Raw genomic sequence first — 14,111 nt, 5'->3', positions numbered from 1 at the left:
AATACTACTGCCCATAATACTACTAATTCCATGGGAACAAATTGACATGGTCGAGACATGGGTGGTGCAGAACCTGCATGTCACACTGGTTTCTAGTTCATTGGCACTGTCCAATCAATTTGCATCAGTAGAGCTCCCTTGATGACAGAGCTGATGAGGAGAGTGCGTGATTACAGGTCTGCTGAAGAAGCAGATCACTTTGATCTCAGGGGTTGTATGTACCAGATCACAGGAGTGTTTGTACCAGATCACAGGAGTGTATGTACCAGATCACAGGAGTGTATGTACCAGATCAAAGGAGTGTTTGTACCAGATCACAGGAGAATGTATGCCTTTGATCCTTGCATCAACAGGGATTGTGTGATAGGATATCAATTACCCGATTATCAAGAATAGAAATGAACATCCAAGCTGTGCAACATATGAGAGTTACTCACTTATCAAGAAGCACTTAGTATATGAGAGCATAAACAACATGAATCTAACAAGTATAATGCACACAACTGTAGCTAGTAGAACCCTATCATAACTCAGAAATGTTTTTGCAGGCTAGCAGTCAGTAGCAGTCAGTCTTGAAAAACCGAACAGAGACAGAGTGGATATGCATGGCCTTTTTGACAGCCACCCCCAAATTTGGATGCAATATTATCATTTTTTTTAAATGAAAACCAGAAATACTGTTTTTCATTTGTTCCCAGAAATACTGGTTTTCCTGTTTGACAGCAAACCAGGAATGCTTTGTAGCATACCACCAAAAACAAAGTGGATCTAATTCATGCCCAAAAACCTTTTTGCTGATAATTTCTTCAAAAAGTTAGCATGTTATTTGACTTTTTTCCCTATTTATGGTATATGTTTGTATTTCGGTACTTTTACCATGATGCGACATATATACCATTAGGTAGAGGCCTATAATCATAATACTTTGGGGTCTTTTGGGGATTGTTGTTATTAAGAAAAGTAATTTTCCATTGCTTTTTTCTTAGCGGGGTAGTTAAAGGGTTTAAAAATTGGTTTATTTCTTCCACCAAGAGGTGTAATTTGTTCTCAGGTCTCTTGAAAACAAGATTTTGAGGTGACTAAGATGTTCTTCAAAAGATAAAACTAACTTGACTTAACTAAGCAACAAAATCATTGACTAGCAATGTGCACATGCATGAATTTGAATACCCAGTGATGTGCCTTATAGACAGCATTCTCTGAGTGAAAAGTGTGCAGAGGCTAATGTGGACCCTGCAACTGAAAAGGAAACATCACTCTGTGTCAAAGTTCACCTCCATACATCCGTTTTCTGCAGCTTATCCAGAATGTTCACAGTGACTGCAGGTTTAACAGGACAGTTGAGATGTTTGTTCCGCCCACCCCCTCCAGGTTTTGTGCGGTTGCACCACCACACAAATAAGGTGTGTTTTGATTAAACGGTCAGAAATGTAATGTTGTCCTGTGTTTGAAATATTTCCCAGTTTTTAACGCGAACCAGCAATGTTTTGTGTTGCAGCATACATTCAGAAGTAAATCTGATAACCACAAAATATTTGTACGGTTGCACCACCAAAGAGGTGTGTTGAGATAAAAAAGCTAAAAATTAAATGTTGTCGTGTGTGCTGTGACATTCTCCTTTTTTTCTGTGAACCTGCAATGTCTTATACTGTAGCATACAATCAGAGGTAAATCTGATTGCCAAAAATTTTAGACATGCAATTTTTCTTGTTTATGCAATATTATCATTTTTTGAAATGAAAACCAGAAATACTGGTTCTCCTGTTTGACAGCATACCACTAAAAACAAAGTGGATCTAATTCATGCCCAAAAACATTTTTGCTGTTAATTTCTTCAAAAAGTTAGCATTTTATTTGACTTTTTTCCCTATTTATGGTATATGTTTGTATTTTGGTACTTTTACCATGATGCGACATCTATACCATTAGGTAGACGCCTATAATCATAATACTTTGGCGTCTGTTTTTTGGGGATTTTTGTTATTAAGAAAAATAATTTTCCATTGCCTTTTTCTTAGCGGGGTAGTTAAAGGGTTTAAAAATTGGTTTATTTCTTCCACCAAGAGGTGTTATTTGTTCTCAGGTCTCTTGAAAACAAGATCTTGAGGTGACTAAGATGTTCTTCAAAAGATAAAACTAACTTGACTTAACTAAGCAACAAAATCATTGACCAGCAATGTGCACATGCATTAATTTGAATACCCAGTGATGTGCCTTATAGACAGCATTCTCTGAGTGAAAGGTGTGCAGAGGCTAATGTGGGCCCTGCAACTGAAAAGGAAACATCACCCTGTGTCAAAGTTCACCTCCATACATCCATTTTCTGCAGCTTATCCAGAATAAGCTGCAGAAAAGCTTATCCCCCCTCCAGGTTTGTCCATGTGATCGTTGAAGTCTTCCAAGGGGGCTATAGAATCCCCCGTTGGTATCCTTTCCAGGACCTCATCCACATACTCCAATCAGCTGTTTGGTGTATATGCACTGACAATAATCAGAGCCCCATTTAGAGCAACTTGTTGTTGCTTCAAGTAGTGATGACCCTCTAATTCTGTGAGGGGACCTCCAACAAAGTGGCACTCAGCCAGGAGCTTGTGGGTATCCTCATACCCACCCAGTGCCTCACACCCTGGGAAACTCCAGAAAAGGCTCCAGCCCAGGTGAGCTCAACTATATAAATTCTCCTTGTTGCTATGATTATTGTGACATTTGATTTGTGGTTAACATGAGCATACATTAAAGGCCTAGGATTGCAGTGTTTTGATAGTGAGTCTGTTTGATTTAGGCCACAAGCAACTGTTGCTGTCAGTTGGCAGGAAGGAATCTGTACTGTATTGAAGAGAGTTTCCCATAAACTCCTTCATGTAACATGTTTACTTTGTCAATTGTACATCTGCAGCTCTTTAATTGCTTCATTAATTGCTTTCATTTATGAGACACTACCCTGGATCCAGTGTGCTAACCCAGATTTAACAAACCCTAAATTTAAAAAAAGTTACTAGAAAAATTCCTACATATGATCACATGCTTGAAGATTTTCCACAAGGAAGACACATGCAGAATGTGGGCTAACCTGCAACATGCACACTGTGCGCTATGAGTCTTGAAAAATATATTAAATATTAACCAGCTGAGTGAAGTCAAAACAGGAAAGGTCTCGGTGTCTGGCTCCTCCTACACAGAGACACGACGAGGAGCGGTAAGGCCTACGTAAATGTATACTGGTGTCAAGACAGCAAGAGGAGCTGTGTCTATACATCACATTCTTCCAGACCTCAGGAGAACACGCTGAGTCAGGTGAGTGCTAGAGATTACTGTAGTCTGTGGTAGCTACATTAGATAAATCTTCAACTAGTTTATCATCACTACTCTGTGCTTGAGGACCTGCTGAATGCTGTTTCAGATCATTTGTGAATTTGTCATTAATTGTTGGATTTAATTTTTTTTTTGAACTCTTCTAATTTACTTTCAGCCCTCATACTCGCATAACCAATGGCAGGTTAGTGCTTTGTTTTCTCAGCAATTAGGAAAAACATAAAAAACATTGTTATTATTGAGATGTATGCCATCGCAGGGCAAGATTCATCCTTTCTGTATCTGCATGTTTTTTGGACAGCCAGCCCCAGTAATTGCACAAGACATGTTTTGGTCTGTGCACAAATCAGTTGATAATGCCGTTTTGTCTGCAGATGCAAGCTTTCAGAGGGAGTTCCTGCAGGCCCACAATGCCTACAGGGCACTGCACGGCTCACCACTGCTGACCCTCAGCAGCGAGCTGACTGCCTCAGCTCAGAAATGGGCCGATCATTTGCTGGCTCTTGGCTTGATGAATCACAGTGACACAAAGGACGGAGAGAACATCTTCACCAAATTAAGCTCAGACACACTGACAGGTGGATTATGCAGTTGCATTTGTTGCTCTACTTCAACTTAATTGCTGATCAATAATTTTGTGCACCTGCTAAACTTTTAAACACACAAGACCGCAGCGATTAATGCAAAACAAGCCTTAACTCACACTCAGGGGATTTGTTGCTAAAGCCTTACTCATTCTAATGTGTATTATGTAATGCAATATTTTGTAGCATTTACCATTATCCCTACATTTTGCTTAGAGCTTCAAGGTTTGCTTTAATGTCATATATGTATTCATATATCTGTTAATTTTGTGTTTTGTTTTCTTTTTCCCGTGTATTAGGGAAAGAAGCTGTAGATGCGTGGTATAGTGAGATCAAGGACTACAACTGGAGCAGTCCTGGCTTCAAAAGCAATAATGGTAAAACAACAGAAAAAATACTTTTACAATGCATTTAATGCCACACTTTTCAAGTTATAAATGCATAACCACACTTTTGACTACACTGCTCTGCTTCTTCCTGGAGGTCATTTCACTCAGGTGGTGTGGAAGGACAGTACTGAACTGGGCGTGGGACTAGCTGCTGTTGGCACGAGGGCCTATGTGGTCGGTCAGTACCGACCAGCTGGCAACATGAACATGCCAGGATACTTTGAGAGCAACGTCCTCCCGAAAGGTAACACATCACCATAGCAGGTCTATGCCAAACCTAGACCAGTGGCAAATTTACTTGATTACTTTTACTCTTCTATATTTCATGGGTAAATATCATTTATTTCTCTTACACACACTATGTGTTTGACCTCTATATAGTTAATATTTATGAAGTTTCTAGTTTTTCGGTCCACTTCTATAAAAGGCACATAATATGTGATAAAAATGTATGATCTTTGAAATAGTTTCTTGTCCACTTTGACCAGCATTCAAATACAATAGTATTACAATACATATGTTGTACATAATCACAGTTTGCTGCACATAGTAATATTTTAAGTGCAGTACTTTTAGTTCTGTTAGAGACTGCAGACACTCGTTGAGCTTGTTTTGGTTGTAGCCAACACACCGAGAGAGGAATGCCGCATCGCTGGATTTATAACAGACTCTGGTGTGGTTGACTTGCAGCTCACAGAGAGCAGAAGCTTGTACTTAGTAACCAGTTTGTGTTGGCTCTAAAGTTTTTTCTTCCTGTCGGGTGCATGCATTAACTATTGAAGGGAAACTTGTGTAGCTTAGATGCTTTATTTTACTTTTACTTATCTAGTGCAAGTCCAAGATTTTTTTTTTCTCAAGCAACAGCAGAGTTCTACTGGTGATTTGGCTTCATCAGTTTGACTCTTTCCAGGACTAAAGCTATGACTTTTATAGGTGGCGGAGAGGCGGGTGGAACAGGCATCAGCTCCAGCGGCAGGTCTGGAAAGAAAAGGACTAAAATCTGCACACTGCTATAGACGACCTGGCATGACCAACACAACACTTCTTTTTTTTCTTTTTATGACTAAAATTTACTAAACATTGTGTGCATCATTAACAGAAATAAAAATATATTGATATAATACGTTGAAGTTCCCCAGCCCTTCGCTATTCCATGGAACAGTTTTGAGATTATTGATTTAGAACTGCTGGTGTATGTTTGCATGGCTATCTGTATCACCCGGTTAGCCTCTGGATTTGTCTCTTTTTCGTCTTTTTCTTTTCAGAAATAGTGAGGTAACAGAAAAATATCAGAAAAAAAACTGTTTTTTCTAAATTGTACTTTTCCTTTAGAGTTTGAAAGCTTTGTAATGAATTTTTTCTGTAATGCTACAGTAAGCAGTGATTCCTCTGCTCGTCCAGGACTTAAACCGATACAGTTTGGTTTGAGTCCTGTATCGTGTGCAACCCATCTATGTTTTACAGCTTGGTCCACAGGTTTAATTGTTTTATAACGACAAACCAGGTAGATAGGGTGAAGGAGACTAAGGGGCTAAAGTCACCCTGACAGGTTGATTCCAATTTTTAATACCCAATCATCCCTTGTATTGGGATGCCCTTGTTCGTTCCCTCCATCTCCTTCCACCCAGCCTCATATTCTGCTTCATTTGTCATGTGCGAAAAGCAAACTCCATAAAAGGTCCGATCCAAATTTTCCAGAGTTCATGTGTGAAAAACAGCTTTAATGCCATCACTTGCAACGTTATAACAGAAGTGGCATTGTGCAATACTGCCATCACTCTCTGTATGATCATAGAACATGTTTAATTTTTTGGTTTTCAATTATAGATCTCTTTCCTTTAAAATGGTTTTAGCCTTTATCACTACACGCAAACTTTATAGCCTTCTCTGCTGCATCCTGAACTACCATCCTAAATTACACTCCATGTAAAGGTGTGAAATACAAACTAGTTCTTTAAAAGATACACTTAGGGACACACAAACACATCATTAATCATTTTAATTGCCCAAACACAATGTCTAATTTTTGTCCTGGATCATATGTCATTGTCACACAAGGCGCCTTTACATCCTTCAATGTTTGTGCACATTTTAATTTTGTAAAAGAAATAAAAACATAAAGTCTTTACACTTGGCAGGGGTAGAAAAAAAAAAGCCGACCTGTAGCTCAGAAGGAAGAGATGGTCACCTGCTAACCAGATATGCAATGGTTTCTATCCCCAGCTCCTCCAGTCCGCATGCCAAAGTGTCCTTTGGCAAGACACCTAACCCTAAATTGCCTCTGCCGACTGTATCGCCAGTTTATGAATGATGTCTGATAGAAAAAGCTCTGTGTATATTAGCGCTGTATGAATGTGTGGGTGAATGTGGCTTGTACAGTAAAGCACTTTAGGTGGTCAGTAACACTAGTGACTATACAAATAAGGTCCATTTACTGAAGAGACTAAATACAAGTGTGTGTGGGGCCATAGGGAGGCTGCAATGCTCTAATTAAGGAATGAAAATCATCATGTTTTCTACATTTTGTTTTACTGTTTAAAGTTTCACCAGCGATCTTTTAATTCACTTTGTTGTCTTGTGCTCTCTTCTGCTCCTGCAGTGGTTTAATGGTACCTGTTTATTACTGTTAAACAACTCCAAATATAAGTCACTTCTGTCCAAAACCAACATAAAGTATGTCAGCATGTACAGGCCAGACTGTAAACAAGGCTGCTGTGGAGATTCATGTTCCCGGTAGAATGATTCCATTGAGCCAGAGGAGGGATATTCTGCCTCTGGTGTCATTCTGTATTCCACACAGTAATAGTGTTTAGGTTTTTTATATTTGCTTTGTCATACAGATGCAGACGAATACACTTTCCTTATTGCAATCCATAGTTCGGTTTTATTAGTAGGCAGACTCTACTGATTATTGTCCTTATGTCAAAAGCAAAGGAGGAAATTAGTAGACTTGAGGACACCATATGGGTGGTATCATAGTGTATGGATATCCGTAGAGTGATAGCTGCATCAGTCTGAAACCACAAAGCCACATGCTCCTTGATTCATTCTGCTTAATGCTAGTGGTCAGATAGGACCCTTTGCTGGTTCTACATTTGGAGGACCTGCTTTGCATATACGGTCAACTACCATCCTAACTGCACACATGTAAAGGTGTAAAAAATAAAAGATTCACTTAGGGACAATTATTCTTTTAATTGGCCAAACACAATTTCGAACTTTTGGGAGCAGATTAGATTGTGTGGATTGATGGATATTACAGTAAATGACAGGTAACCGACAGGGGCTAATTTGTAGCTAATTCAGCACCAACTGACAAAGAGACCTTACTTTGACTCATCCTCATGCCCTGGCTAACAAACAACTTGATGTAAAGCAGTTCAAAGATTTCACACTACACCACTGACATTGCTGAACCAACCCTTTAAAATAATGAGGTTACACCAGAAAGAATGTAACTTCATAATAAGCTCAACATTTCTCAGAGACAGGGCTGCATAATGTTACCGCTTGTTCTGCTCCATTGTTGTAAGTACATTACAATTGATTTGAACAATTTGCCATCTTTTCCCACAGACCTGTAACTGAGAATTGTCCAATGATTGCATGTGTTCACATAAGTGAAACTACATCACTTAATGGAAGGAGCATACTCTACCTATATATGTTTTGGCCTTCCAGGAAGAGGTTTAAGTGTTGTGTTGTCTCCTATGTGGGTTTGTTTAGAGTGCACTGCTTTTCCCCCCAACATTCTATGGACAAGTAAATGAGATGTTAAGAATTATCCTGCTGTAGCCCTGGACCTGGAGCTGCCGCAAATCTGGAGCTAGTTTGTGTACACTACATAGTAACAACTAAATGCAGAAACATTTTCCCACTGACATGAATAGAACAGGCTGATAAATGATATATCCTGTATAGCTACAGTCAAGCTGCAGTAGAAACCAGCCTGCACTTTTTGGATATCGCCTGCTTTACATGTGAGGAAAATGCCTCCAGCACAAACAACCGGTTAGTGGCTTTTAAAGTGCATCAGCTCTCAGGAGGCATTTTCACACAACACCCTGCCATTTACTACATACACTGTATAATTTAGTTGTTGTTTGTCATGTTTAGGCTGTGCTTTAGATGTTGTATAGTGTCAACAGACACATATGGTACAGCTGGTACATATGCATGTGATTGCAACTAGTAATGACACCGGTCTCTGTAGTCAATGGCACGAGGCAGAGGCTCGGGATGCATTTGTTTATTTAGATTATAACATTCAGTTATGAACAGTCAGAGAAACAAACTGTTTGTAACAGTTGTGGGGTTAATTAACTGCAATCTGACCTGGAGATAGGAGGAACTAAACATTTGACCTCTTAAAAAATTAGAGTTCAGATATTTAGTTTCTCCCATCCTTTATAGAGTTTTCAATTACATTTCATCAATTGGAAACTGGCTTGACACATGGAACTCAGCAATTATAAGTGCTACGGCTGTGTAGCGTAGTTACCTGCTTGGCGATGGATACAAAAAAAAAGTCCACTGGACTATTGAATGGCTTGTTTCATTGCAAACTAAACCTACATGTGCAGCTAACGCCAGTCAGGCTAACATTAGTTCTCCGAAGCGCTATTTTAGAGTGTGGGAATTTCCGTAGTCCTATGGATGAAACTACTTCTTACAAGCTAACTTCAGCAATTGTTAAGTGGGTGGCAATAGACTGCAGAACACCAAACATCATGGAAGACTTTAGCTGGCATGTTCCGATCCACCATAGGCCTTACCATCGCATGCAAACAGGACCTGTATGAAAACACGAAAGCAACTAAACTGGAACTCAAAATAATAATCTTTTATACATTTGATTAAAAACGTGATAAATCGCGATTAACTTGAAATTCAGAGATTAATTGTGGTTAAGAAAATTAATTGCTTGACAGGGTTAGGGTTAGGGTTAAAGAACTTTTCCTGATATTAAACATAATTCAGTCAGGACCACTCTCGTCATAGATTTAACCATTTATTACAACAAATGGAAATACAGATATGCTTGGCACTGATGGCTCCGCTCTCAAAAATGCTCCCTGTATTTAGCCAAGCAGCATGTTAGGCCAAGACAGGGAGCGCAATGCAGTAATCCCCATATGGGAATACAACAGTGGGCCCAAGCAACACAATGAATACCAGTTTTAATCTTTTAGACATGTTATGACTCTAAAGTAAAAAGGTGGAGGAGGCAAGCTTTGCCTGCGGCAGTGGTGTGTGCATGAACTAATACTAAGCTTCATTATATGACAAAACCTGTCTATCTGTCTTGTGTATTCATCAATAAAAATTGTATTTAACTAAAGACAGGCTAACCCTAACCCTAACCCGGTAATTCTAGTTTAACTTCATATGTAACATTGCAAAAATCAGGCCACCCTGTCTCAAAAAGATTCAGAAAAATATTTTATGCCTTTGTTAGCTCCAGGCTTGAATATTGTAATTACTTGTTATCATGCTGCAGCAGTAAGTCTGTAAAGACTCTCTAGCTTGTCCAAAATGGACATAGTAACTGGGTGGGGATACTGAAGCTTGTATTCTCTGGAATCATCAATAGAAGTCTATGAGAAAATGACTTCTCACTTGATTTTTAACATTGGCAAACATTTTCCTGAGGAGATCATGGTTTTAATCGCAAGTTCAAAGTCTTCTCAAAATAACCAAGGGGAGGTCTATTGCACTTCTGACCTACCAGTGAAAAGGGTTTTGGTCGTTTTTCCTCACTCGAGTCAAGGGTTAAGTAGAGCGGATGTTGCAACACATACTGATTGTTAAGCCCTATGAGGCATTTTGTGATCAAATAAAACTTTAATTTGGATTTTATGTATGAATAAATGTGTCACAAAACCTCTATGATTTTACAATATTTAAATTTTCTGGAAATTGAATAGAAAGTAATTAATTATAAAAGAAATGCATATCTGCACATCAAATTTAGGTTTAAGGAGTTATGAGGATAAGAGAAAAATTGACAATCAACAAGAAGTATGGCCAGGTCAGCTAGATTTGATTGATCAAGATGTTGATCCTGTGTTAGTTTTAGTTGGTATGCATTGTAAGAACTGAGAAAGAGATGACCTCTCCTCAGTCATCTGTATAATGCAGATTCATTGCTTTTGCTTGCAAGCAAAGGTCTATAGTATATGTTTGTGGTGTATTATGAACAAATGCTTACTGTAGGACCTGTATGAGGGATGTTGCTGTAAATCAGCAAATCATCATGGTCAAAATTTATCAGTGGTTCAATTCTACAGTAAATATATATTTTTTCAGTAGTAGAAAAGATCATCTGTCTTCACTACATTATTTCCACCACAGAAATAAATCACGTCTAGTTTTTGTTGTCATGCAGACAGATTAACGTTCTGAGGATATAGAGATGACAGTTCTTCTTCTATCATACTATGCCGATGACGATTGATGATTTTCTTCACAATTTTGTTTCAAAAACTAACAAAATTACAATATTGTACACTTTCTTCATCCTTTGACTTCAGCAGGGTAATTTTTTCATGTAAATAGTGCACTAGGAGAGATTAGTAAACCATCATTAGCTAGTAGGATAATATATTTCAGACCCAAGGGGATCCATATCACAATAAGAACACAGAATATAAAACATAAAAAAACAAAATACCAAAAAACAAATACAAAGCCTTCCACCGTGTTCAGTGTCTAACATACAGACATGTTCGCCAATGGTTCCACAGTCTGGAAGAAAATTTGACAGAACTGCGTACAGGGTTAGCCAAAACAGCGATTAAGTCGTTTTCTGACTCAGATAGTTTGCATTACAGTATATTACCAAAATTAACTATTTGTAAACTGCATTTGTTGCATTGTATGCAATTCCTCTCTGATTTCATACACTCTGGAAGAACTTAAATATCAGACACTCCACTGGTCAGACCTTTTCTCTTTTTTACCTAAACAGACAGTTTTAATGCTTTGTGCGCTCAATGGCCAACAAGATCGATGAACTGCCAATAAGGACTACTGACTTCTTCAAAATACAGACAGCATATGCAGTGCACAGAGTGTGAAGAGGGTCTACAGGACATCACCAACTACAGGAAACCATCCTCCCATACTGCAGAACCATCAACTGGCTGATGACTTGGATTTGTTCTACGGCAGGTTTGAGAAGCCCACATAATAATACATTTCATTTATAGAGCACTTTTCATTGCTAAAAGCAATCTCAAAGTGCATCCATACCCACCACCCACTCTGACTGATCAGCAACCCTTGCACCACCCTCACCCCACCCCACTGACCCCCCAGCAACACTCCGTATCTATAATGAGGATGTGTTTCAGCTCTTTACAAAAGAGGATCAGGAAAGCTCCATGGCCTGGAGGAAAATGCCATTAAAGTTCAGTTTTAAAAGCCTCATCACCTCTTTATAATCCACTTCACTATCCAGTCATATGCTCAGGACTTCTGAACATATGTATTTTTAATAAAACACCTCTGCTTGTTAACATTTTTATAAATCCGCCTCAAGCTTGTTCATTGGACATGTGCTTGTGCAGGCACATCAAATGTATGTGCATGTGAGTATTTTAATGGAGTGACCAAGGTCTTAGAAGAAATATGGGAGTGGATTGCTGCTGTGTGGTGATTCGGTGGCAGAAAGTAGTTAACTTCTTACTAGGGCAGGGGTGTCAAACTCAAGGCCCACGGGCCAAATCCAGCCCGCCACGTCATTTATGTGGCCTGCGAGAGCTTAATAAACATTTGTTTGTCCTTTCTTGAAAAATATAAAAGTATGAGGAAGAGACCTACTGCTGCTGCATTGCAGACACAAAAATCCTATCTTGTGCAGAGATGTACCAGTGTTTGATTCTGCTTGACAACATAACAACCATGAAATAATCGGACTTGGAAAAAAAAAGTTTATTTCTCCGATTCAGTTATCTTTCCTCACTGATGACGCTCCCCCTATGCATCAGTACTCGCTCGACCACCGTCTCTCTCTCTTTCTTTCTAGCGTGGAAGAGGGGAAACTGATAGTGAAAGTGTGTGTTCTGCGCTGAACCTCGATAACATATAGCTACACAAACACACACAACACAAAAAGCTCAACCGGAGACCACAGCGCGCCAAGACAAAAGGGTGCCAATAAAGAATATATTTTTATTTTTGTCTCTGAACCATTAAATACACAGAGATAAATACAGGAGAACAAAACCAGGTTGGAGAGCCGAGCCAAAATTAACAAAAAGAGTGGGGAAGAGACTGGGGCAGTCAGGCTGTGGTCTGTCGGACTCAGCACAATTCCCCTAACTACCTTCATAAATCTACCTGTGTCAATCACAGAAAAAAAAAACCTGAACTACCGGAGATCTCCAGCCCAGAACTAAAAATAACAAACTAAATTCACAAGCCCCATAGACTAAACGCATGCTGGGGAACATCAAGAACAAGATGGAGGACAGTCTCTTGACTGACGCTTTTGTTCAGTGCAACCTACAGTGCTCAGTCATGTCAGAGGCATGCAGGTAGCGTCAGGGGCCTCAACTGGGGGCCCACACCAGATTTTAGCCGAGCCCTGACTGGAAGTCAAACCCATGGGGCTTCTGTGCCGGATTTGGCGGTAAGGCCCACAGAGATATTCTAGCTGCCTCTTCATATCTCCGTATATCCCACTACGTCATTGATGAAACGTATCCAATAAACTTAGAAAACCTTCTGGGTCCTTGAATGGAACAAGAAACAATCTACCAACCTCTACGCCGACATCAGTACCATCATCAGCAAAGGGCGGTCGCATTGCCTCAACATTGCGCAATCCATGCGTCTGCTCACCCCAGTTTCCTCCCTGCACCAGTTCATCATTCGAGCCTTCCAAATATCACACCATAAAAAAATAAGCGCCAACTTACCCTCTCTATGTCATCATGACATCACTATAAACTTAAGAAAGTACGCCATACTGTATAGTATAATAATGCTTTAATATTGTTTTAATCAGATGGGTTTAGTGTTGGTTTCTCAAGAGGATTCCCTCTTGCTGCTTTAAGAGTGTTGGGAAAGTAACCAGTTTTCAGAAAGGTATTGATGAAGTTCTAAGGATAAAGGAATAAAGTGCACAAGGGGGTAAAGAGAATTTCCATTCAGGAAAAAGTAGCAGACCAGTGCCTCCCCCTCTGCCAGCAGGTTGAGGTGTGTGGGTGAAGGAGTAGGCTGGGGAGAGGGTTAGGGAGGGGTAGATAAGATTGGTCTAAAATATCTATGAGAAGAGGAATGGAAAGTATACACGTTAGGTGAGGAAAAAAGAATATAAAAAAATCAAAAGATCCTTAATCATATGTAGTTTAATTGGCACACTCGCTCTTCCATGAAGAACTCCTTAGAAGGAGTCCACGTCTGAGTTCGTCTTTGTATGATGAGGCTGAAGCTGCTGTTTCAAACAAATGCTGACTTTTTTACCCAAGTGCTGATTTCCAGGTTGGCTACAGGTGTGATAACCACGCCCCCACAATTAATTTGAGATTCAAACCACCTGATGGCAGAGCAATAGAAACAGCTGAAAACAACAACAGTTTTCCACCTCAGTCAGTGAAGATCACTAAAATCTTTTCAAATGCATCTAAAGCCACTACAAAATACTTTACTTAGAGTAATTCAACAAAGACAAATTGTTGAACCTGAAACAACAGGCAGAGCACAGTTAAGCACGGAATGCCAATTTCAGACAGTAGATATACTCAGCAGTCTACTAATAACACTAGTAGTCCTAGAGGTAAGATATCCCAGTAGTCAAATGCACAATAAAATAAGGCTT

At 39.4% G+C, this 14,111-nt stretch overlaps 1 protein-coding gene across 2 annotated transcripts; it reads left to right on the top strand.

Moving 5' to 3' along the window:
- The first annotated feature begins 389 nt into the window (after positions 1 to 389).
- Positions 390 to 5,408, top strand: im:7150988 (Golgi-associated plant pathogenesis-related protein 1). Of its 2 annotated transcripts, none has more exons than XM_035641064.2 (7): positions 390 to 1,403; positions 2,330 to 3,294; positions 3,470 to 3,496; positions 3,687 to 3,890; positions 4,196 to 4,273; positions 4,380 to 4,529; positions 5,219 to 5,408. In XM_035641064.2, exons 3-7 carry the CDS (start codon positions 3,490 to 3,492, stop codon positions 5,299 to 5,301), a joined length of 522 nt encoding a protein of 173 aa, XP_035496957.1. In that variant the 5' UTR covers positions 390 to 1,403; positions 2,330 to 3,294; positions 3,470 to 3,489; the 3' UTR covers positions 5,302 to 5,408. The 2 variants fall into 2 exon arrangements, with proteins under 2 accessions (XP_035496957.1, XP_035496958.1); XM_035641065.2 differs by having other exon boundaries at positions 390 to 2,657; positions 3,180 to 3,294.
- The last annotated feature ends 8,703 nt before the right edge of the window (positions 5,409 to 14,111 follow it).

Source organism: Scophthalmus maximus, chromosome 3 (genome assembly GCF_022379125.1).
Source record: "Scophthalmus maximus strain ysfricsl-2021 chromosome 3, ASM2237912v1, whole genome shotgun sequence".
NCBI lineage: Eukaryota > Metazoa > Chordata > Actinopteri > Pleuronectiformes > Scophthalmidae > Scophthalmus > Scophthalmus maximus.
The sequence above is the reverse complement of the archived record's forward strand: the minus strand, read 5'-3'. Positions and strand labels throughout refer to the sequence as shown.

Coding starts and splice junctions, on each gene's coding strand:
- im:7150988 (XM_035641064.2), top strand. Junction 3,891..4,195: donor AAGCTCAGACACACTGACAG/GTGGATTATGCA, acceptor CCCGTGTATTAG/GGAAAGAAGCTGTAGATGCG. Junction 4,274..4,379: donor TGGCTTCAAAAGCAATAATG/GTAAAACAACAG, acceptor TTCTTCCTGGAG/GTCATTTCACTCAGGTGGTG.